The 25,090-nt window shown below is 45.6% G+C and overlaps 1 protein-coding gene across 1 annotated transcript in view; it reads left to right on the forward strand.

Annotated features, from left to right (window-relative positions):
• Positions 1-25,090, forward strand: part of ABCA4 (ATP binding cassette subfamily A member 4) — a gene marked incomplete at its 5' end in the record, with an annotated part of 123,196 nt that overhangs the window by 77,243 nt on the left and 20,863 nt on the right. Inside the window, 14 exons of the mRNA XM_080802522.1 lie at positions 348-396; positions 4,249-4,508; positions 6,779-6,903; positions 7,371-7,469; positions 8,275-8,461; positions 12,979-13,073; positions 14,539-14,571; positions 15,898-16,003; positions 16,113-16,187; positions 16,417-16,586; positions 18,481-18,658; positions 20,525-20,640; positions 21,594-21,741; positions 24,806-24,929. Of these exons, the coding sequence (XP_080658648.1) occupies positions 348-396; positions 4,249-4,508; positions 6,779-6,903; positions 7,371-7,469; positions 8,275-8,461; positions 12,979-13,073; positions 14,539-14,571; positions 15,898-16,003; positions 16,113-16,187; positions 16,417-16,586; positions 18,481-18,658; positions 20,525-20,640; positions 21,594-21,741; positions 24,806-24,929 (1,765 nt within the window). The remainder of the gene's footprint in view (positions 1-347; positions 397-4,248; positions 4,509-6,778; positions 6,904-7,370; positions 7,470-8,274; positions 8,462-12,978; positions 13,074-14,538; positions 14,572-15,897; positions 16,004-16,112; positions 16,188-16,416; positions 16,587-18,480; positions 18,659-20,524; positions 20,641-21,593; positions 21,742-24,805; positions 24,930-25,090) is intronic.

Here is a 25,090-nt window from a genome sequence, read left to right on the forward strand (position 1 = left end):
CCAGCTGGTTTCCATCAAGTAGCAGAAAAGAAGCTTATTTGCAGAAGTTGAATACTAGGGGGATGTTTCATAAGGGCCAAAAGCTGTAATTCCCAACCCAGGTACAGCAGCTAGTTTCATTTTTGGCTCACTCCCTCATGCCTCTGTCCATATAGAAACAGATTTCACGTGGCTGAGGTCCCTGTGTGCATACACTTTTATATTGCCAGAAGACTGTGTTCTTAGATAAATCACAACATATTTTCCTTCCATTAGGAAGTAGTACCCAACAAAACTGAGCTATGGTTAGATTTTTTTCTGAGAATGGAATGCCTAAACCAAATGTTCTCTTTTTCCTTTTTTGACAGATTTTTCTGAAGGTCACAGAGGATTCTGATTCAGGACTTCTGTTTGCCGGTATGGTTCCAGAGTGTGTTCCCTCACCGTACTCCCCAAGCTCTGTATTGAAAATCGAAGGAAAATTTTATGAAACAACAAAGCAGGAAATTCTCCTCCATTGTATTTATCTGACCCCCCAATATCACACATTTTGCATTCTTAGTTCCTTTAAATGACAGAGGAATGACAAGTGGAATTAGATCTGGGTGGAAAGACTCTAGATGAATCAGGATTCTTAAGGAGGTAAGGCTGGGACCTTCACCACCCTGAAGCTTCTCATCCCACTTTCGGGTCTCCTATACCTGACACCTTGCCGTCCTCATCTTCTCCTCTTATCTCCACCAGGCCTCTGATCCACTCATGTCTGCATGAGTGACAGCCCACAGAGTCCCTAGAGATAATGGTGACAGTGAATACAACCCAGATGCCAGCTGGAATCTTCTGGCCTCTTTGAGAAAGAGATAAAGTTATTCTGAACCTTCATTTAGTGCCCTATGGAAACTTGCCACTGTGGAAGTCATAATTTCTGTGGATTTGGGGGTCTCTCTTCTACACGTATGGGCCTGGGCACCAACTAGCCCCTCCTGTGATTTCTACCAAAACCCCAGAGGCACACAAAGCGTTCATGAATGAGTTTACTATGAAGCATAGGGTATAGGGAGAGGGACATACAGGCGGGATAACCTGCCATGACACAGGCCATTTCTGATAGAATAAAAGGCATCCACCCAAACTGATAAAATCCTCTGTCTGGCTCCTCTCTCTCCATTCTGTTTTCCTCTCTCCTGTTCATGGGCAAAGCTGCATGCCATTCTCCTTTGATGCCTTGGGCTCCTGCTACTGGTTACCTTTTTCTACCCAGTATAGTAACATCATAGTATTTTCCTGTGCAAAGACAGTTTCCTCCCTGTGAAGTTTCCGATGCCAACTCTTAAGATATATGGTTTTCATCTTGCTTCGTAAGTGGTCCCAGATGTCTGTTTAGCAGCTATGCGTAGAACTACCAGTGGTCAAATACACCAGCCCAAATGTGCTGCCTGGCCCAGATGAGTCGTGTGGTAGCCAGAAGAAGCAGGAATCCTGACAGAGTAGGGAGGGAAGGGCAGTCTGACGGAGAGGGCAGGGGCAACTCACCATGGGACCCAGGTGTTCTTTCCAGCTTTAAAGACACAGAAATGGAATTTTCCCAGGTCACCCAAAGACGAAGGCTTACATTAACCAAGACCAGGATGAAAATATACAAATTTATATCAGAAGCTGTGATGTTTTCAAGAGTTGGGGCTTTCATCAGCCCAAAATACTCCTTAATAGTTACGTCTTCTCAGGTGAAGAAATTGGACATCAGAAGATTGGTCAGCCTGGGCATAGAGTAGGGTGCTCCAAAGAAACATGCAGGGATCGAGGTTAAGAGTGTAGCCTCTAGAGTAAGGGAGATCTTCATAATTGGTTCCACAATTTGCTAACTGAGTAGCTTTGGGTAAATGCTTAGCCTATTTGTACCTCAGATTCCTCATCTGCAAAATGGGGCAAATAATAGTACCCAACTTTTAGGATTATTCAATTGAACCAGTTAATATGTGCCAAGTTTCAACACAGTATGTGATTTCTGATTAAGATTAAGCAACATCCTAATTCACAAATCATCTTTTACCTCAAACTTTTTAGCCCTTTATACTTCATAGAGCATGTAACAGCCACTGTTTTGATTGTCACTATAATTGCATGAGGCTCTTAAGACAGGGGTTAGCCCCATCTGGGGGAAACTGAGCTCACACAGATTGGATGACTTGCCTTGAAGTCAAACAGGCTTCTGAGTCTTACTCCCTGGCTTTAGCTCTCAAACTAGGACCAAGTCCACACTCTCTCTGCCTCCCATTTTTCAGATGGCTAAATGCATGTTTTAATTGGCTCAGTTTTAGAGGATGACACTTTCTGATCTTATCTCCAAAGTCTGAAGGAACTTGTAGCTATCCATTGGGGTACCAAGTTTCAAGGTACCAAAAGGCTCAGTGTGGCCTCTAAAGGTGTGGCTCACAGCCACTGACCACTAGAGGGCAGCAGGAAGCCAGGAACAAACAGGGTTCTGACTGCCCTCCACTGGCACCCTCAGCTCTTGCCTCCACAGTGGTCTCCAGTCTGGACGGGCCATCAGAGAGCAAAGCTCATGGGATCCTACCAGAAGAAGGGCCAACCACAGCACACAACACGTCTGAGCTCATGGGGCACCTTAGTGACTCTGTCAGTTAAGCACCCAACTCTTGGTTTCAGCTGGGGTGATGATCTCACTGTAGTGTGATCTAGAGCCCTGCATTGGGCTGCCTACTTAGCAGGGAGTCTGCTTCTTCTCTCCCTCTCCTTCTTTCCCTCTTCTGCTCGCACTCTCTTACTCTCTCTTTAAAATAAATCCATCTTGGGGCACCTGGTGGTTCAGTTGGTTAAGCTACTGCCTTCAGCCCAGGTCATGATCCTGGAGTCCCAGGATCGAGTTCTGAGTCGGCCTCCCTGCTCAGCAGGGAGGCTGCTTCTCCCTCTGACCCTACCCCCTCTCATGTTCTCTCTCTCTCATGCTCTCTCTCTGTCCAATAAATAAATAAAATCTTACCCCAAAAATAAAATAAATCTTTAAAAAAAAAAAATCTGACCCCAGATTAGGGAAAGGAGGCAGGAGCACTGGGGCTCTGGCACTAGGTCGTGAGTGAGCCTGCAGAAGCCAGGTCGCTGCATTGCAGCTGTCCATGAGTGTTAAGTGGAAGGATGACTGGGCTGGCCCAACTCCCTTTGCAGCTGCCCTTGTGTTGGGGGACTTTAGGACAGGTTAAAAAGCAGCTAGAGACCAACCAGCGGTCCTCTCGGCTCTCCCTTTATGTCCAAAAACACTTTCTACAAAATTAACATTAATCAGTGATGATGAACTAAAGCTTCAACATAACTAATGACTTTCAGTGAGTAGTTCTTAAAGCATATTTACATATTAGCTCATTTAATCCTCATAACAATCCTGTGAAATGTTTTCATTTTCATTTTACAGAGGAGAAACCTTGGATTCAGACAGTCCAATTTATACATCTAGTAAGAGTCAGGATTCAAACCCAGGTGACCTAACTCTTAGCCTTTCCACCACTTCTCAGTGGCCTCTAAGAATTTAGAAAAAAAAAATTAATTCTGACTTTTACTTAAGTCCACAGGTTACACATGAATATGTTTTGCTGTTTAAAAATTCAAATCATACAAAAAAGGCTAAAATCACCCTCCTCCTTCATCCCCACCCCTTATCCAACTCTCCCCCTGCAGTGGTAACTTCTATTAATAGTTGGTGGGTGTTCCATGAGAGCTTTGCTTTTACATCTGTATGTGTATATATGTGTATAACATATAATTTGTTTTTGTGATATACGTGCTCTCTAACACAAATGTGATCTTATTACACATATTGTTCTATAACATTGATTTTTTTTTTTTTACTTAGCTATATGTTTTAGACCTCTCTGTCAATGCATTTATATGCTCTTCTCTTTAGCTACTGTAGAGAATTTTTAAAGGATTTCAGGTAATTCTGTCTATAGATGATTTACTAAAAAATAGAATCGTCATTTTATTTTTATTTATTTATTTTCTTTTTAGTAGGCTCCACACCCAATGTGGGGCTTAAACTCATGACCCCTGAATTTAAGAGTCATATGCTCTGCTGACTGAGCCAGCTAGGTGCCCCCCAAAATAGAATGTTTGAAAGCATATTAACAGACCTGGCCTGATACTTTGTTGCTAATTTAAATGAAAGGGAAAACCAGAGCAGTAAGAAAATAAAGAGCACATGAAAGCCATACCCTGCAAGTATTTTTCTAAATTTATTACTTCAATCTTCCAAATCAGGTGGCACTCGACAGAAAAGAGAAAACGTCAGCCTCCAGCACCCCTGGCTGGGTCCTGGAGATAAGGCCAAACAGATTCCCCAGGGCTCGGATGGCTGCTCTGCAGAGCCAGCTCCTCCCCGGGGGGGCCAGCCCTCCTCGGAGCCTGAGCGCCGCAGCCGGCTCAACACAGGGGGGCCCCTGCTCCTCCAACACGTGCAGGCATTACTGATCAAGCGGTTCCACCACACTGTGCGCAGCCACAAGGACTTCCTGGCCCAGGTATTACTGTCGGTCCTTGCCTGCGCTTGGCTGCTGGTGGCCAAAGTCTGCCTGCCCTCTCCTGGCCTTTCCCTCCTCTCCTGGGCTTTCTCCTGTTGGAGCTTCAAACAGGGATGGGCACTCTCTTTAGGTCTTGGTGGCTTTGCTTGCTCCTTGCCACCTTGATTTCCATTCTTAGTAACATAAAGATTCTTCATGTTCGACCTGTTTAGCAGAGAAAATAATAGTGAATATGTTAAGACTGTTTTCATTTTTACAGTGAAGGGTAAAATCATATTTGCATTCATTTTTGCTATGACCCTACATGATCCTACATATCAACGTCATTGGCCTCTTTTTTCTTTTTACTCTCTTCTTAAATTAACTTCTTAATTTTAATTCCAGTATTATTAACCCACAGTGTTATATCAGTTTCAGGTGTACAATACGGGGAGTGATTCAGCAATTCTGTATGTTACTCAGTGCTCATCATGACCAGCACACTCCTCAGTCTCCATCACCTATTTCACTCCCCACTTTGGTAACCATCATTTTGTTCTTATAGTTAAGAGTCTGTTTCTTGGTTGGTCTCTCTCTCTTTCTTCCCTTTGCTCATTTGTTTTGTTTCTTAAATTCCACATATGAGTGAAATCACATGGTATTTGTCTTTTGCTTATTTCACTTAGCATTATACTCTTTAGCTCCATCCAAGTCATTGCAAATGGCAAGATTTCATTCTTTTTTGTGACTGAGTAATATTCTATTATATATGTCTCATGTCTTCCTTATCCATTCATCTACCCTTGGACACTTGGGCAACTTCCATAGTTTGGATATTGTAAATAATACTGCACTAAATACAGGGGGACATGCGTCCCTTTGAATTAGTGTTTTTGTATTTTGGGGGTAAGTATACAGTACTGCAATTACTAGATCATAGGATAGTTCTATTTTTAATTTTTTGAGGAATCTCCGGACTGTTTTCCACAGACACTGCACCAGTTTGCATCCTCAAGGATTCCTTTTCCTCTACATCCTTGCCAACACTTGTTTCTTGTGTTTTTGATTGTAGCCATCTGATAGGTATGAGGTGATATCTCACTGGGGTTTTGATTTGCATTTCTCTGATGATGAGTGCTGTTGAGTATCTTTTCATGTGTCTGTTGGCCATCTGGATGTCTTCTTTGGAGAAATGTCTGTCTTGTCTTCGGCCCATTTTTAAATTGGATTATTTGTTTTTGGGGTGTTGAGTTGTATCAGTTCTTTATATATTTTGAATTCTAACCCTCTATCAGTTATGTCACTTGCAAATATCTTCTCCTACTCTGTAGGTTACCTTTTAGTTTTGTTGATTACTTCCTTTGCTGTGTAGAAGCTTTTTATTCTGATGTAATTTCAATAGTTCTTTATTTTTGTTTTTATCTCCCTTGCCTCAGGAGACATAACTAGAAAAATGTTGCTATGGCCAATGTCAGAGAAATTACTTCCTGTGCTCTCTTCTGGGATTTTTATGGTGTCAGGTCCCACATTTAGGTGTCTTATCCATTTTGAGTTATATCTGTGTATAGTGTAAAAAAGTGGTCCAGTGTCATTCTTTTGTATGTAGCAGTATAGTTTTCCTAGCACCATTTTTTGAAGAGTTGTCTTTTTCCCGTGGCTTATTCTTTCCTCTTTTGTCAAAGATTAATTGAGGGTTTATTTCTGGGCTCTCTATTGTGGTCTAATGATCTATGTTTCTGTTTTTTGTGACAGTACCATACTGTTTTGATTACTACAGTATTGTAATACAACTTAAAGTCTGGAATTGTGATGCCTCCAGTTTTGTTTTTCTTTTTCAAAATTGCTTTGGCTATTCAGGGTCTTTTGTGGTTCCATACAAATTTTGTATTGTTTATTCTAGCTCTGTGAAAAATGCTGTTGGTATTTTGATAGGGATTGCATTCAACCTATAGATTGTTTTTGGCACTCTTTTTTTTTTAATATTTTTTAATTTTTTTAAATATTTTTTTATTCGGATGCAGAAACCAACAGACCAACGGACACAGTTCACTTCTGGCTGAACATTGATTGGCTACCTCAATGCTCAGTGTTGGCCGACTTCATTCATTCTTCAGTGGCCACCAGAACAGTCTGTTTTCTTCTATACATCTTGCCTTTGCATGTCTTCCCTTATAACATTCCCCAGAAGACTGACCTTCTGCAAGATAAATGCTTAGAAGAATGAGAGTGTGTGTGTTGGGGGGTGTCTTTAGCATACCACAGCTCACATTGCCATGTTTATTTTCCGACAGATTGTCCTCCCAGCCACTTTTGTGTTTTTGGCTCTGATGCTTTCCCTCATCATCCCTCCCTTTGGTGAATATCCGGCTTTGATCCTTCACCCCTGGATGTATGGGCAGCAGTACACGTTCTTTAGGTGTGTAGACTCACCCTAAAGGTTATATCATTCACCCCATGGGTTGTGGGGCTCCCAAGTCAGCCTGTTTGGAGGGACCTTCCCCTTTCCACGGCAACCAATGTGGTAGGGGGCCTGGACTGCTCTCCAAAAGGAAATTAATGTACCTGTCACTTGGGAAAGGTGACCCCAAGTGGACAACGGGGACTGCCAGGTGTAAGGAAAGAGAAAGTAAAGGTTCGGTGAGTAGCTTGAACTCCATCTTTTTGAGGTGCAGACATGATACGCCAGCAGATTGCCGGGCCTGTGGGAGCAGCACCCTCCCTTCCCAGCACCCTACAGCCACCCCTAGGCAGCGTTCTGTGGCTTGCATTCATGCCCAGCATGGAGCAGCCGTTCCGTGCACGCCTGTCAAGTTGCATGTTAGCTGTTTTGTCCCTTTGCCCCAGTCATGCATCTGTCAAGTAAGCCCCTCTCACTCTGTCTAGTTTGGACCAGCCAGGCAGTGAGCAGCTGGCAGCACTTGCAGACGTCCTCCTGAACAAGCCGGGCTTTGGCAACCGCTGCCTGAAGGAAGAGTGGCTTCCGTAAGTCCCTGCGCAGCCCTGTCCTCCCATCAGCGACTGCCCCAGGGGACCCCTGAGGGTGGGGTCCCAGGCTGGCAGGTCAGGAGAGGTCCCATCTCTATCCTGCTCTCTGTTACCCAGGTGTTTCCTCATCCCTGACCTTCACCCGCCTCTCCTTCAACACCCAGTGCAAGGGTGTCTCCACCTCTTAGGAATCCCCTGCATCACTGGGCAGCTCTGTATTTCTAGAATTCCCAATATAGAAAGTTCCGTACTAAGTTGACATATGCTTCCCACAATGTATTTGAAAGGAATCTAAACAGGGAAAGGAGGGAGATGGGGGATGTGCTATTGTTTAATTGGACCTAGAATGGCATTAATTACATAACTTTCAATTGCTGTAAGTACAGAGAAGAGAGTTACAGAGGGCAATTGAAATCCAAGAATCCTAAAATTTCAGTATGATTTTAACGGCTTCTCTCATTCAGTAGTTTTCAGAGCTGTAGGTAAGGACCCAAACAGACGCAGCTCCAACTCCTCTTTTATTTGTTCTGTTTCTCAGCAGCTAGAGGTATCAGGAGGAAGAAGGGAGATAAAACAGTCCACAAAGTAGATAGTTATTGCCCAGCCCCACGCCTAGTCAATCAACAAAATTCTGGTCTTGAGTTTTTTTGAGCAGAAACTAACTTCCAAGAATAGAAGAAGAAAATATGTGGGTCTGCGGAGATAGAGGAAAGGCTAAGGAGAAGGTTGGGCACTATTTCTCATTTTTAGGGATTTTTATCAACTGGAGCTACTTGTGAAATATTTTCTTGCCTTCCATGAGGGAGTACCCCTGTGTCAATTCAACCCCCTGGAAGACTCCTTCTGTGTCCCCGAACATCACCCACCTGTTCCAGAAGCAGAAATGGACGCCAGAGGACCCCTCGCCCTCCTGCATGTGCAGCACCAGAGAGAAGCTCACCATGCTCCCTGAGTGCCCCGAGGGCGCAGGGGGGCTCCCACCCCCTCAGGTACCTCGACCCTCCATGGGAAGCCAGTGGCCCCGAGTCTGCCTATGACAGCAGGGATTGGGGGAAATGTACTGTGCCTCCTGAGTTTCTAGCTGACTAACGTTTCAAACTGAGAGCTGAGGGAGGGCCCAGAGGAGTCCTTGGGTTCTCTCAGAGGGACATGCTTAAAGGCACTGTCTCAACTAGTTGCTCCATTTTCCACCAGGCACTTCCTCTTCAGTCTAATAAAAAATAATAAAAAACTTTAAACATTAAAAAATATATTAGTCAGGAAGCCTGGGTGGCTCAGTAGGTTAAGCATCTATCTTTGGCTCAGGTCATGATCCCAGGGTCCTAGGATCAAGTCTTGCATTGAGCTCCCTGCTCAGAGAGGAACCTGCTTCTCCCTTTGCCAGCCACTCCCCCTGCTTGTGTTCTCTCTCTCTCTGACAAATAAATAAAATCTATTTTTTAAAAAAAGCATTAAAAAAAGAAAAAATATATGCAAGTCATGTGTGCTTGTTACAGAAAAATTAGAAAATATGGTTAAGTCCGAAGAAAAGAATTCATCCTATAATTGGAAATAACCAATAACATTTGCTTTCTATCTATAGAGGATTATATTCAAAACATTGTTTTGAAACCTGCTGTTTTCAACTTAGAAACATACCATGAACATATGTTCATGTTAATAAATATATACACATCATCACTTTTAATCTCTGCATACTGTCCCACTGCTTCATTCAATTTGTTTAACCTCTCATCTAACATGTGAGTTTTCAGTATTTTCCATTTTAAACAATGTAGTGTCCCTTCAAATGCATATGTATTTGCACACTTGTTAACAACCTAATTAAAACATTTGCCACATGCTGTGTAACCAACATGCATACACATGCTTGCATGCATACATGTGCGTGTGCACACACACACAAACATAGCCAGCTACCTACATTTTTCTCAGAGCAGCATCCTCTTTTGGGAGTTCTTTTTTTTTAAGATTTTTTTTATTAATTTGAGAAAGAGAGGGAGGGAAAGAGAGATCACGAGCAGGCAGAGAGAGAGGGAGAAGCAGAGTCCCCACTAAACAGGGACCCCAATGTGGGGCTCAATCCCAGGATGCTGGGATCATGACCTTAGCCGAAGGCAGCCATTTAACTGACTGAGCCACCCAGACACCCTCTTTTGGGAGTTCTGAACTCCTTGATGTACCACCCCAGTGAGCCTCTCCAGGGGCATCAGAGACAGTGAAAGGGGTCAGAGAAGTCTTCCTCTGTCTTCAGTTGCTAACAAGCCTCCAGCTGACTGGCATGGAACTGGGCCTTGTGTGGCCCTCTCTAATGATCTGCCAGTGAATGAACGATTCCGTGATAATCAGCGTGTCCCAGTGGGATGAGCACCAGCATTGGTGTCAGAGAGCCCCAGGCTAGTTACATGGCCTCTCTGAGCCTTCATTTCCTCATTTATAAGTTAAAGATAACTACTTATTTCATGGTGTTATTATGAGAAATCAATGAAATAATGTGGGTAAAGGAACTATATTATTTAGAAGTAGATTCAGCTCAACTGCAGACAACCTCAAACTGACCGAAGACAACCTCAAACTGACCGTGGATAAAATAAGACACAGTTTGTATCCCTCTCAAGTGAAAGTTTATGCAGGCAGTCTGTCATATTGTGTTTTGTTGCTTTTCCCTGGTAAACATGCCTTAGCCTCATTGGCCAATCTGGCAGAATCTACTTTCCTGGTAGCGGAATAGAGGAATAGAAGACGAAGAGAGTGCAAAGTGTACAGATGCTCTATATTTTAAGGAAGATTTCCAGAAGCTACCACATTGCGCTTTCTCTTATACAGGATTAGCCAGAACTAAACATCAAGGAAGACTGGAAACTCTGTAGTCTTTACTCTGGGAGGCCTTGAACCCAATTAAAAAAAAAAGTCTGTTACTATGGTGTACCCAGAAGGGCAGAGCACATAGTGGGGGACAACTAAATTTTGCCATAGCATCAGTCACATCTACTGGCCTATAAGTGATTCTGTGTTTGTAAGGCAGATGTGCTAACCACTACACAGTGGTGATTCTGTGTTTGTGAGCATCCTCCTATCTTTCTCTTTTTTTATTTGCTAAAAGCATATACCTTTATATTTCTCAAGCAATATGTTTTCCCTTTGAATCACAACTCAGCCACTGCAGCATCACAGAGACCTCAGAAGAGGGAATCAGGGAGCTTCTTCCAATTCTCTGTACCCCAAGAGGAAGCTTTGCTTCTTCTGGGATGACTGAGGGAACCTGCAGCTGCTTCTGTTCAGATACATCAGGCAGTGGGACACAGCACAAGAGTCCTTGGCTGGGAACACAGGGGAGGAAGGCGAAGCAGAGCTATGTGGAAATTCGTTTCCTCAGTGGATCCTACCTTCAAGACTTCCTGCCTAGCTTAGGAACTTTCCTTTTCAATAATTAGTCCTTGGTTCCTGGTGGGAAAATTGAACAGATCTCCATAGCCAGAGTCCTAGAAAAAAGCAATCCAGTCCTGTGATTTTTTTTTTTAATCACTCCTGCATTTCCTCACTATCACTGATGCTTCTCTTGGGAGCAAAGTTGAAGCTCAGGCATCAGCTCAGGAGGTGCTGTGTGTATTTGTGTGTCTTTTACACACACACATACATGCATGCTCATAGTTAGACCCACTCACCCCACTCACTCAAACACACTCTCCAGTTCAGCCTGGAATAAAGCCAAAGCGTATGGGCTTCCCTCAGAGCTAGTATATTGTACACATCAGGAAAATGGTGGTGGTGATGCAGTCTTCCCTAGCGTTCCTTCCTGTCCTAACAGTCTTTGAATGGTGGCAGGTCCTGATGTGGAACTGCTCCATTCCTGACTTCTAGAATACACAGAGATCAAGTTGTAGGAGTCTTTTATTTGGTAGAATTTTTAGAAAATAATTTATCACACGTTACCAGACACCAGCAACTTGCCCAGCCTAGTTTCTACCAGGGTATCGTGGCAGGTCCCCTAGGTGCCATTCTTAGCTTAAGAAGCAGGTGATAGAGTGAAAAGAGCAGGGCTAGGGAGACAGACCAATGTAGGTTCAAATCCTAGCTCAACCCCCTATAACTTCTGTGACCTGGTGCAAGTTAGCTGAGCTCTCTGGACCTCGGTTTCTCCAACTGTAAATTAAAGCAACAGTTCTTCCCTAAGAGTATAATGATTAAGGGAGACAATGAATATAGAGCATTTAACAAAGTGCCTGACACACAGCAAGCATTCAGTAGATGCTAGTTCTCCTAGCATTGGAGGAACCAAGTGAAGAAAGTAAATTGAAGAGAAGTAAAATGGGAAAGGGGTGGGGGAGGCAGAAAGTGTATAAGAACAAAAAGAATGGTATGTGATGTATGTGTGATGTGTTTTTAATTTCACCAGAAATACCCTTAGCTACTCTGAGTTGTGCCCTTGACACCCCAGGTTCTTGATTGACCAGAACTGCACCAACATGATGTAGACCCAAATTTGAAGTAATACTGCCACCTGGTGGCCGAACTCATGCTCTTTTGGAATCTTCCAAAGGTGAAACCAGCTTCCAGTTCTAGATCTGTTTTGAAGGCAATCTGTAAATTGTAAGGGACTGCCTGAATTCTTTCATCTGTGTCACAAATTTATTGTTTCACCTACATTCCAGGTACATTCCAGGTACTGGAAAGTCCCTGCTCTCTTAGAATTGATATCACACAGAGAGGTAACAGATTAAAAACAAGGAAGCAGATGAATTGGAAGGAGAATGTGAGATAGAGATGCAGATGAGAAGATATTGCAGCAGTAGGTTATGATAGAGAGTTACTAGAACTATAAAATACTTCCCTGAGGAGTAAAATGTAGGCCGATAACTTGAATGATGATGAACTATCCGTGCGAAGTTGTCCGGGCAGAGCAATGCAGGCAGAGGGCACGGCCAAGTGCAGAACTCCCTCAGGAATGAGGGATGTACCGTGGAGAAGCACAGAGAACAGGTGGAGATGGTGAAAAGTAAGGAAAGCAGTGGCCAAGGGGTTAAAGATCAGGGCAGGTCCAGACTGTGACTGTGTCAGCCTTGATGATGATCCTCAGAGGAACCTAGGGTTTATTGGAATGGGGAAACCAAGGACTGGGGTATTCTGATCTACATTTTTAAAGCTCATTCTGGCTGCAGGGTGGAAAATGGATTTTAGAGGGCCAGGGCGGAATAAGGGAGACCAGTCTGAAAGTTTCTGTCGACGTCCAGGTGAGGTCTGAGTGGAGGCTTGGACTAAGGTGGTATTCTGGAACTGGAGCAGTGGGGATGGGATAGAGATTTACTTTGGAGTTGCAACTATCCTCTCTTGTCAATGGATTGGAGAAAAGAGAGGGATCCAAGATGGCTCCCACATCTTTAATGTGGGACCTAGGGATATGCCCGTGCTTTATTTAGTGTCTTCCCAGCAGCTGAGTCCATAAATAATTTTTAGAGAACAAGCCACAGATTCCAAGGTGACTAACATAGATGTCTCATTGCCTCAGAGAATACAGCGCAGCACTGAAGTTCTACAAGACCTTACAAACAGGAACATCTCTGACTTCTTGGTAAAAACATATCCTTCTCTTATACGAAGCAGGTAAGAAGAGATTGTTTCATAATTTACAAGCTGGCTCCCTGTAGAAAGTACTAACTAGAGACAGAAGATAATTTATTCTCACAGCTTATTGGCAATCAGGGCAGTGAAATTTTATTTTTCCTTATTTACCCGAAAAAGCAATTGAGACATACATAAGTAAAAACACAACTTAAGATTAGTTTTGTTGTCATTTTTCGTTTTATTTAGGCCAAGTAGTTTTAAGTTTAACCCATGCACCATTAAAAATAAAATAAGAAAGCCCACAATGTACCCAGTAATGCAGCCTCATGTTTTAACTAGTCAGAATGAGAGACAACATTTTGAGGGGAGAGTAAAGGAGAAAAAAGAGAGAAAAGGAGAGAAGCAAGGGAGAAAGGAACAAATCAGACCAACATAGAAAAAAAGCAGTGTGGGATGGCAGCCTGTGAGGAAGGCCACAGGTCGGCCGAGTTTGGGTCACCTTGTGACGCTCTAGCTGTAAACTCTCCTCTAGGTCCCTGCCCTTCAGCGTGCCCCTGAGTCCTTCTGTGAGCACCCCCTTTTGTCAGCTCTGCAGCTGCTCCTTTCTGGCCCCAACGGGGGATAGGCAGTGTCAGCAGCCACTGTCAGAGCTTGACAAGAGCATGCTCTAGAAAGGGAGACTTGGGGAACCCTGATTCAGTCCCCGTGTGCTCTGGGGCCTCATAATAAAACACATACTGTCTAGTTGTCATAGTCCTTTCAGTTGCTTCCTCTGCCAGGCCCTGAACAAAGGATAAGCCGACTCGGTTAACTAGAACACGCTGCCAGTGGGGAGAGCCGCTGCTGAGAAGACAGTGCCAAGCCAGCACTAGCAAAATGAAAAAACACCATCCAAGCACAAGAATAAGAGCAGTGTGCATAATATTTATTCAATAATGCAATAAAACCACAACCATCCCAAGCTTTGCTCTCAGCAGTAAATTTGCAATATGGAATTCTGTGCTTGATGACAGTGCTCATTGACAGGGCCTGAACTGTGAGGTCTAGAATTGGCATCTGCTCATTACTCGTCATTTTACCCCTGACTGGCTGGAAGCCAGTCTCTTAACTTTGGGCTTGGACTAAGTCAGCACTTCTCCCCAGTGTGCAGGTGATTAATATTAGAGTCTTGTTTGTATAGGGTGGAAGATGGGAGGGCTGCAGCCTTCTCTCCACACTGATATAGTGGTGGCCCCATTTTCTGGGTCCAGATGGTCTGACAAATGACCTGACCACAGGACCACCCAGAAAGCCCAGAATGCAGGATATGACTTGGAGCACAGTCCTTCCTCTGCATGTGCACTTGGGCTCTGCCTCTGGGCCTGGAAGCTTCCCCCTTGTTTGGATACCAGGAAATGCAAAACTGCCCCTGCTAGACTGAGCGGCCCCAGTGAGTGTTTGGAAAGAAAGTTAACACTACTGCTTTCCTTAGGGGACTCATTGTATAATTTGTTTTGGCTTTTAGCTTGAAGAGCAAATTCTGGGTCAACGAACAGAGGTAAGAAACTACTTTTGTAAGAAATTAAAATCCCAGATTGATCCATTTAAAATAACTGCACATTAAAAAAACCACACCTGGAGCCACATGGGCTGTTCAATACGTACTCAGGAGATCACAAGTCATGTCCTGAAGGCTATGTGGCTAAGCAGTAGATCTCCTTGGAGAATATATAGGGGAGGTGGTGTTCCCTTAAGGGGTGTTCCAGAGCATTCCCACTCAGAGGGATTTCTAAAACCTCACAAGGGTAACAGTGGAGAACTGCAGGGACAGGACCTGTAACCTAAGCCCTGCCACTCTGTGGCCCATCCCTCCTGAGCCTCAGGGAGTTTAGCCCAGCCCCAGACTCACCCCATTCCTGGGGCATTCTCGAATCTCAAGTGGTTTCAGAGGCTTGGAGGAATATTCTAAGAGTGAGCTGGCCTCCCATAGACCCTCAGCAATAGTGCCTCTAGAATGAATGCAGAGCTGATATTAACTTGATTTCCTGGGTGGATTTTAAACCATGAAATGGAAATCCAGCCTTTAGAATTGCTCCCTAGAGGGAAATGTGGGGCCTCAGTTGAAGCAAAAATGGGGGGTGGGGCAGTTTGAGTCCCTGAGAAATAAAGTTCCCCTCCTCTGCCTTGCCTAAGCAGCAGATTAATTTTGTTCTGTCAAGGAGTTTGGCTTTTATCCTGCCACTGCAGGGCTTTACACCCAAGAGTGACAGGCCCAGATTGGTGTTTGAGAATGATCACTTCAGACTGCTAAGCAGTGTGAAAGATGGGTGAGAGCAGGAGAGATCCAACACTAGGACCCCAGTTCAGGTTCTAACAGCGGAGTTAGGGCAGGGGATCTGCAAAGCACAGGAGTGGCACCAAAAAGGAATCCTTAGTTGGGGTGTAGGTAGAGTCAGGGAAGACCTCAGAAAGAAGATGACATATGACAGATGAGCCCGAGTAGGCCAGGTGCTCAAAAAAGGGCAAGGCACTCCTGGAAGCTAGGAGCCTCACATTGGCAGAGATGCCAAGGCAGCCTGGACCAGCAGGGGCTCTGGAAGTGATCTGACATGGCTGGCTTATGCTGCTCGAGGGAAGGCGTGAGAGGGGCAACATTGGAGAGGGGGGCAGAGACCAAACTCAGTAAAGATTGGGACTTATCCTGGAGGCAACCAGAAGGCGTTGATAGTTGGTTTGTAAAGTGGAGCCATGTTGCTGACTAGTCCGGACAATTCCCCCCAAAGTACACACTGCCCTGCAGAACCCGGGAGAGCTATCGACAGGTATGAAGCACCACAAGCATGGTTTGTGGCCCCGACTTGAGGACTTCTTGTTCCCTTGTCAGGTACGGAGGAATTTCCATTGGAGGAAAGCTCCCAGTTCTTCCCATCACTGGGGAAGCCCTTGTTGAATTTTTAAGCCACCTTGGCCAGATGATGAATGTGAGCGGGGTATGTAAACAGCCTGGAGATTTGGGTAGAACTTCTGATGTGCTGGTTATCATGAAACAAATAATCATGAGTGTTAAGTGGAGAAAAAAACCCTTGTGCTGTTTTCTAGGGCCCTATCACCAGAGAGGCCTCTAAGGAAATGCCTGCTTTCCTTAAACATCTAGAAACTGAAGACAATATTAAGGTACTGGTCCTGCAATCTGCCCTAGAGCTAAAAATTCACGTGAGCTAGTTATTTTAGTTTTATTTCTCCAGCTTAATTACATTCCATCCCTCCTCCCGTTGAAATCTAGCCTGGAATGTCTGCCAGCTGCCAAAACCTTCCTCCTCCTCCTCACATTCTTTCTCCTGCAGCTCATTTTTTCTTTAAACAGCTGTAGCACAGCCTAACAAAGCCCATCTCTGCTCTGTAGGTGTGGTTTAACAACAAAGGCTGGCATGCCCTGGTGAGCTTTCTCAATGTGGCCCACAACGCCATCTTACGGACCAGCCTGCACAAGGACAAGAACCCCGAGGAGTATGGCATCACCGTCATCAGCCAGCCCCTGAACTTGACCAAGGAACAGCTCTCAGAGATCACAGTGTAAGCTGCCGTGGCCCCCAGCCTCCCAGCTCGCCCGTAGCCCTCTCCCCTCTTGGGACACCCCAAGAGGATTCTCACTAACGTGAGCTGCTGGGCTGGATGGCAAAGTTGTTAAATCAGGCACACACGAACATGAGACTTCCAAGTGCCTCGTGTACCAAACGGCTTGGCCATTTTTTCTCTTCATATTTATTTGGAAAGTAAGCAGAGATTTGGTTCTCTTCCCTTTTGGCTCTTGATACCAAGTTGCTCCTGGAGCTTACACAAATATTCTCCTTACCAGTTTGCAAAGTGACTGCCGGGAACTAGGAAAGTGGAGCCAATCTTTCATCTCCCGGAGTAATCATCTTAGATTCCAGGAATTTCCCCTCAGCTGGCCAGGCTTTCAAGATGTCAACAGATCCTTGCCTTCCTCAAGCTTAGGCTCTCACTGCATAGCTTCAGGCAGTGAAAGATACCAGTCCCAGGCAATCTGTAGTATGTGTGCGCCATTCGAAGACTATGTTTAGTGGGGAGGGCTTCGTGAGTGCAAACTTCTGGGAGACTGTGAGGGTCCTCATGTTCCTATCCCAATGTATTCAGTGCCCTCAACACTTGCCCCGAATGTGCCAAGTGTCATTGGCTAAAACTTGGGCCCTGGTCTCCTGGGGCCTTCCTTTGGTCACCCTCTGAGCCCCTCAACTGAGGAAGAATAGTCTGTCCTATGCCAGTTCTCACTCAGCCAAAGTTTCTGCATCTGCAGCCCAGCATCTTGAATCTGAAATAAGAAATAAGTCTTCTGTGGTTATAAAAACAGTATATAAAAGAGTATATGATTGTTAAATAAAGTGTATAGAACAGAGTTTTTAAGGGGCACCTGGGTGGCTCAGTGGGTTAAAGCCTCTGCTTTCAGCTCAGGTCATGATCCCAGGGTCCTGGGATCGAGCCCCGCATCGGGCTCTCTGCTCTGCAGAGAGCCTGCTTCCTCCTCTCTCTCCCTGCCTGCCTCTCTTGCCTACTTGTAATCTGTCTGTCAAATACATAAATAAATAAAATCTTTAAAAAAAAAAAAAAAGAACAGAGTTTTTAAAAACTTATTTTCTACAACCCCCCACACGGAGTTTAGGGTCTTGCCTCTAAACATTTTGTGTGTTTCCTTCCGGTTATTTATTCTCTCCTTCCTGCGTGTATGGATTATGCCCTTTGTAGTTTCAGCAGGGCTGTGCCTGACACACGCGGTGCCTCATGGGAATTAGTAGGAAGTGCTCTGCTCTCTGTGCAGGCACTGTCCCGGGACAGCGCCCCGCTCCTATGGGATGTGCAGGTGGGACTCAGCCACACCTGCCGCCTTAGCAACACACTTTCTCAGAGATCCAGGAAAGAGTGAAGAGACCCAAGCTCCTATATGACTGGCCTGTTCTCTTTTCACTTAAATTTACATTATGAATATTTCCCCATGTTGTAATATGTTTCTTGAAAGTATGATTGAACAGGATTTCGCAGACCATATTGTTGTCTAAACAGAAAATCCAGGACTTATCTATAGACAAATTACGAGAAGTAAAAAGAACATTGTAGTATATGAGATTAATATAAGAATCCATTTCTGTATACCAAAAATAATTAGAAAAGGTAACAAAATTTGTTTAGATTATTATATTAACATGAAAAATGTTTGATATTAACATTAATATTAGTATTCAGTAGTATCATGGAATAGGAAACCCACAGATATCCACGAAACCTTGACCCAGTTTGACTAGCACAACTGAGTGAAACAACAAGCTTCCAAGGGATTCCAGAGGCAATTACCTGGAGTTGGGTGAGGCTAACGGAGCCTAAGCCTAACTTCGTCCTTCTCCAGCTTCTGCTCCTCCTTCACCTCTCTCTTACCGTGTCTCTCATCCTCCTGCAGGCTGACCACTTCGGTGGATGCCGTGGTTGCCATCTGTGTGATTTTTGCCATGTCCTTCGTCCCAGCCAGCTTTGTCCTTTATTTGATCCAGGAGAGGGTAAACAAAGCCAAGCACCTCCAGTTTGTCAGCGGAGTGAGCCCCACCACCTACTGGCTGACCAATTTCCTCTGGGACATTGTAAGTGTCAGGTCATTGCTTCCATGGGCCCACGGTGGGCAGGTATTTGTCTGGTCTAACTGAGGGGACCTAGTAGGGTGGGCTGTTGCCAGGTGCTGTGATGAGGGCCTTGTGTGTTCACTGTTTCTTAGAAAGGCACAGAATTAGGAGTTCCAAGCCAGGAAAGGATGTGGGGCCCAACTTAACAGCTACTGAGTTGGGGCTTTGCTTGCCCTGCCCCAAGGGGCCTTCTGACCCACTGAATAATTAGTGAGCTGCAGAAATGAGGCTGCCTTTCCTGGGAATAATCTGGGGCTGAAGAGGTAGTATCAAGAGCTCCTTCATCCTACATTCTCTTCTTACATCCTGATCCACCCCTTAAGAGGGAAGGATGGAACTTCTCCTGAGGTAGAGTCACTGAATAAATATCGGACATCAGTTAAATCTAAATTTCAGATAAAACAATGATTTTAATATAAGTATATCCCACCTGCTAAATACTGTATGCATACATACTTTTAATAAAAAACAAACCAGTTGTTTATCTGAAATTCAAATATAAATGAGCAATCCTACATTTTTATTGGCTAAATCTGGCAACCCTACCCAGTGGCCTTACTTTGCTTTCCCAAAGTAACCAGACCTCCACCAAATCAGATTAGCCACCACTTTAGGGACTACAAAGAAAAAATTATTTATCAAGTCAATAGCAGACTGCCACCTCTCTCACAACCAGGATTATTGGGGACAGGAAGGAGTTAGGATGAGTTATCTTATGACAGACCACAGGGTCAAAATAAATTGGCAGCAAAGCCTTAATTACAATGTAGCAGGGGTCATTATGACATCAACTCCAGTGTTTTCTGGGCACTGTGGCTAACAAGATCCTTTGTTTTATCCCAGCATTCTAAGATTAACGTGAGTCTCCATTTCATGTTATGTTAAGAGATATCATGATGGAAACCAACACAAACAACTTTTTCACAGTGGTTTTGAATAATGATGACAAATACTAGGGTTTATAAACACACAGTTTCTTTGATCTTAGCTTCCTAACCACAGTCATCACTGAATAATACAAAACCAGAAACCGTCAGTAGCGACTAAATTCATTCTTCTCTATCCTATCTACCTGAAAAAACACAAACACATGGGGAGGAGTCAGAATCCTCAGTCCTCACTTTGGATAAGAATTTTAAGCATGAAAGTTCTGGGTTTTGCATTCTACTTTTTTTTTTTTTTAAATAAAGATGAGGATTTTAGAATTTGTACTTTGGGCAGACCCGTGCATGTGCCTAGCTACAAAGATCTCTGAGCCTGAGCAGAAACGTGCTTAGAAGTCTAGAGTGGGTGTCTGGGTGGGAGGTAATGCTAGCCACTGTGGCTGCCCACCTCTCCCTATCTGTCTTAATGTCTTTAGGACTGAATTGTGTAGGAAGGAAAGAAAAGGGATAAAGTGATAAAAGGCCTCATGAAGTTCAACTATTTGTTCAATAGTTCAAATAGTTCGACTATTTGCACTTCATGAGGCCAAGGACTAAATATTTTGAGGTTTTCTGTATTCAAGAGACATGCTTAGAAAGTAGAATCAGTAGGACTTCATGACCAATTAGAAAGAGAAAAGAGAAATCAGGTGGATTTTTAGAACTCATTCTCTCGAAGATAGAGACTGAAGCTTCCCTGCACTGGGAGGAGGGAGTGGGGAGTAGTAGGAGGACTAGGGACAACCTAATGTGTGTTGGCTGACCAAGAACTGTTTAGACAAATACAGTCAGAATCCCAGACCATTATAAGTGCTGGAGGTGCCTGCCCCCGCCCCCATTTTATGGAACAGGAGACAGAGGTCCTGAGAAGTTAAGTGTCTCGTTCTCCTCTTCTCTCTTCGAGATGAATTACGCTGTGAGCGCTGCTCTGGTGGTGGGAATCTTCATTGGGTTTCAGAAGAAAGCCTACACTTCTCCAGAAAATCTCCCTGCCCTTGTTGCCCTGCTCATGCTGTATGGGTGAGTTGTTTGGGTCATTAGTTAATGCCACTCAAAGGGAAGCCAAGAGAGGGGCGTGCTCTTCTGACAGGAAACCAGGGTTTTTGGCAGCCAGGTTAGCACCCTCCACAAGGTGCGCTGCTACCGACCAGGAATCTATTGCGGACTCCATGCACAGAGCTGCTCCTGAGGCTCGAATGAATCTTCTTCCACTCCAGCTGGGGCCTGACCAGGGTCTGGGAGTCCCTCATTCTCCCATCCCTCACCCGTCTCTGATTCTCATTCATCCATAGCCAACCTGTCCATCTCAGTGTCTCCTTCTGGACTGGCCAAGAGTTATTTGCACACAGAAGACTGCAGCTGAAAGGCTGCCCCTGACCCAGGGCCAGAGGATGACACAGGGATTAAATCCCATAGAATCATAGAGCAGGACATGCAACTTTATACCCTGGCCTACTCTCCACTGTGTATGTACCCATGGACAAGTAATTATCCCATCTGGGCCTCAGTTTCCTCATCTGTAAAATGGAAATAATGACACCTGGTCCTTCCTGCGAGGGCCAGTGAAGTCTTGCCAGAGCAGTGGTCTCTGTTCATCTCTCTTAGAAATAAAGAGTTCAGGAGCCAGGACTGTCAGTTGTAAAGATGAGCCTCCTGGGATCTCAGCTTGGCTTTGGTGATCCCAACTGGAGTGGGAAGCATTCTGGGTAGACACAGCCCCTCTGCCTGGTAAAAGGCATGTTCACAGCCACCATGTCACTTGCTCCTCACCAAACCCCAGTGAGGTAGCCAGGGAAGAAATCACTGGCTCCCTTCAAAGATGAGGAATGAAGACCAAGGGATGGCGCTGCTTTCTGGTTGTCCTGGGACTCTCGCCAGGGCAGGCATGTCCCCTTGTGTGGGAGAATGCATTATGTCTAGTGGTACAGAGACTGCAACTCTGTCACACTGCTTTGTGTCATTTCCCCTCACAGATGGGCAGTCATTCCCATGATGTACCCAGCGTCCTTCCTGTTTGATATCCCCAGCACAGCCTACGTGGCCTTGTCTTGTGCTAATCTGTTTATCGGCATCAACAGCAGTGCCATCACCTTCATCTTGGAATTATTTGAGAATAACCAGGTGAGCATGACTTCTATGGCTTCCTTGTTGGATGACGAAAATATTAGAGAGAGTGTCTGATGGTCAAGCGGAGCCAGAGGCAAATACTGTGGCTGGACACCCTTAGTGCATACGTGAATGTGTCTCCCTCCTTTCCTCCCTCTCTCCATCCTTCCTCTTGCTGCTTGCCTCCTTCCCTTCATTTTCCCTCTTCTTCCTCCCTCCCTCCCTCCCTCCCCCCATTCCTTCCTTCCTTCCTTGTTTTCAGTAAGCTCATTTAACTCTATTTGTGTGCTCTGAGCCTCATGGTTTTCTGAGCTTGTTTTGCAAGCTATAAATGACCTTTTGTGATCCCAAGCTTTTAGATTTTCTTACTCCTTCAGAGTTTCCTTGGTGACTTCGGGTGTTAGGTTTTTCTACACACACACATTCACACATAGATGTGTGAGTGCATTGACGTGATTTCAAAGGAATGAAAAGGCCTACAAGGAAGTCTCCTTCCTACCCGTCTCCCAGTCACCCGCTTCGCTTCTCCAGAGATGACCTTTCGTTTCTGTTTCTTAGGTGTTCTGGCAACAAATAACAAATGCATAAATTCTTTCTCCCACTTTCCTCTACATATAGTAATGGAGTAACACTTACTATTCTATATGAAACTTAATTCTGAGGATAGGGTTAGAAATGTATGGTGCTGAGTGAATCACTTTTCTGAGCTATGAAGTACAGTTGTCCTGTGCATGCTTCCCAGACGTCTCCTGGCCCAGAAAGAGCTGGTCAGGCTAACCCCTAAAACAATGGCAGCAGCTCCGGGGCTGTGCGCCCCACCCCCACAGCCAGCTGTGTCTGAGCCTGGCTATGGCCAGCCCAGCCTGGAGCACTCTCAAGCCCCAGCAGGCCTGCCAGTGGCCTCTCTAGCCTGTTCCTCCCTCATTAGGTCTTTGAGTTCAGAGGGTGCACACCAGCCAGCACATCAACGCTGCTGTCCTGTGACCCCTGTCCCCACTCCTGCCTCTGGGCCCTGCTGGGAGGACCTAAGGCAATCTCCACTCACCGTCAGCCCCACGGCCTCCTGAGTGATGCTTCCCCAGACCTTGTCAGACTTCCTGCAACAAAACCCCATTTGTCCCATGACTTGTAAAAAAATGTACTATGTCACAGTCAGACCCCAGAAGAGAGATGGATGGGAAAGAACACAGTCTCTTCTGATGACAGAGCCTCCTGGCAGACTGAAAATGCTCCTCTTCAGAACTGTTTGTCACAGGCTCACAGCCCACTGTGTCTTAAGAGATTGTGTTGCTTCAGAAAAATTAAAGAGTAAGCTCAAAGCAACTCAAAACACTCTCCCTGCTGAGGGCTACACTCATCTAGCTGACATTTCCAGAGCACACCCCCTTCCCCCGCAGAAAAGCTGCTTACTTTCTTGTAAGTCCTCAGAGAGGCAGATGCTACAGAGATTCCCCTATCCCTCAGGAGGCTCCCAGGTCCCAGAGCTGCTGTCCCCACCGAATCAAGAGGCATCAACTAGGTGAATACCACGTAACAATGGTGCAGGCGTAAACCCGTGTGAGCTGCTTATCCTACCCTGCAGGAACTCCCAGGCCAGTCTAGAAATGACCTGTGCCCCAAGCTAGGACCCGATATGAACCACAGTACCTGACATTCCGTAAGACAGCATGTGATAGAACAGCAAGGGAAGGAGACAGATAAAACACTGCAGATCAGAATGAGCTAAAGTGCTAGGCTACAGGGCTCAGGAGAATCTGGGCAGAGGAAATTCCGTTGGGCCTGGCCTGGAAGAAGAAGGATTTTATTAGCCCATTTAATAAATAATGAGGTGCCTACTATGAGCTAATCATTGAGTAAGGAGGACCCAGCCCCTATCCTCCAAAATAATTAGGACCCAGTCCCTATCCTTCAGAGACCAAAGACTAGCAGGGACAGCGGGCAAGTAAGAAGTACTTAACCCTGTGACAGTGTTATAAATACTAACAGAGAGAAGCAGGTATTTTACATAGAAACCTGAAAAGGCTTTTGAGAGAAGAGATTATTTGAGCTAGCTTTTTTTTTTAAAAAAGATTCTATTTATTTATTTATTTATTTGGGAGAGGGAGAGAGAATCTCAAGCAGACGCCACGCTATGCGTATAGCCTGAAGTAGGGCTCAATCTCACGACCCTGACTTCATGACCTAAGCCAAAACCAGGGGCTGGATATTTAATGGACTGAGCTACCCAGGCATTGCTCCAGCTAGCTTTCCAAAGTTCTGGGATCTGCCAGAGAACAGATGGAGAGAGAGCATTCTTTCCTAATAGCAGTCGTTAATAGAAGCTAGGGACACAAAGGCCTAGAGGCAAAAAAGCACTGTGCTGGGAGGAGGATGGGGGGCCATGGAGAGGGGAGCAAGAGAGGTCATGTGAGCAAAGGTGTGGGGGCCAGAAGGAAGCCAGTTGTGCTGTAGTGGCGGGGGGTGGGTGCAGATTAATGGGCAGCCTCTGCCTTCTTAGGGGACGCTCTGGCCAACACTGCTGGGCTAAAGTAGCAACCACCATCTGACCACCTGAAAACAAGTTCCCCCAACTCAACACACACACCAGAGAGTCCCCGTCCCGTTTTTCTACTGGCAACAGTCACAGACACCTAGCTGTCCTGTGGGAGCTGAGAAGCAGAGCCGGAAGACACACAGGGCCCCTTTCCCCTCTAGCACAAGCAGGGCTAAGAGCAGATGCATGAGCCTCAGAAGCTCGTTGCAGCTCACAGCTGCACCATAGGAGGAAGAGCCTGGGCTGCACTCCCAGCAGCTGCTGCCTCTCCCAGGAACAAATGCCTTGGAGGGCTCATGTATAAGGGAGTCTGCCGTGACAGCTCCCCAGGCAGGTTGCCTGCCTAGTGGCCTCTCCTGTGAGTATTCCAGAACCTCCATATCGGCGTGACAGATCCCTCCTGCGGCCAGTCTGGCTGCTAGGCCCCCTCCATCTGCAGGCCTTACCCTGGTCCTGCCCAAAGAGGGCCTCCAGGCCCCACCCTGCTCAGGAGGGGCAGGTGGGGTCAGTCCCCACAACTGACTGCCCTGTTTTTCTGTGTTTCAGACACTGCTCAGATTCAATGCCGTGCTGAGGAAGCTGCTCATTATCTTTCCCCACTTCTGCCTGGGCCGGGGCCTCATTGACCTGGCGCTGAGCCAGGCCGTGACGGATGTCTACGCCCGGTTTGGTGGGTGGCCTTCGAGGCCCCAGATCCTCTGCGCAGGGGCGGGCTGCCGGGGGAGTTCCTATGCCAGACCTGCAGCCTGGGCTAGAGCAGGGGGACACCTGGTAGGTCTGGGAGTATACTTCTGCCCCCAAGGGATCAATTGCCTCTGTCTCTGTGGCTGA

Source organism: Martes martes (assembly GCF_963455335.1).
Source record: "Martes martes genome assembly, chromosome: 4".
Classification (NCBI taxonomy): domain Eukaryota; kingdom Metazoa; phylum Chordata; class Mammalia; order Carnivora; family Mustelidae; genus Martes; species Martes martes.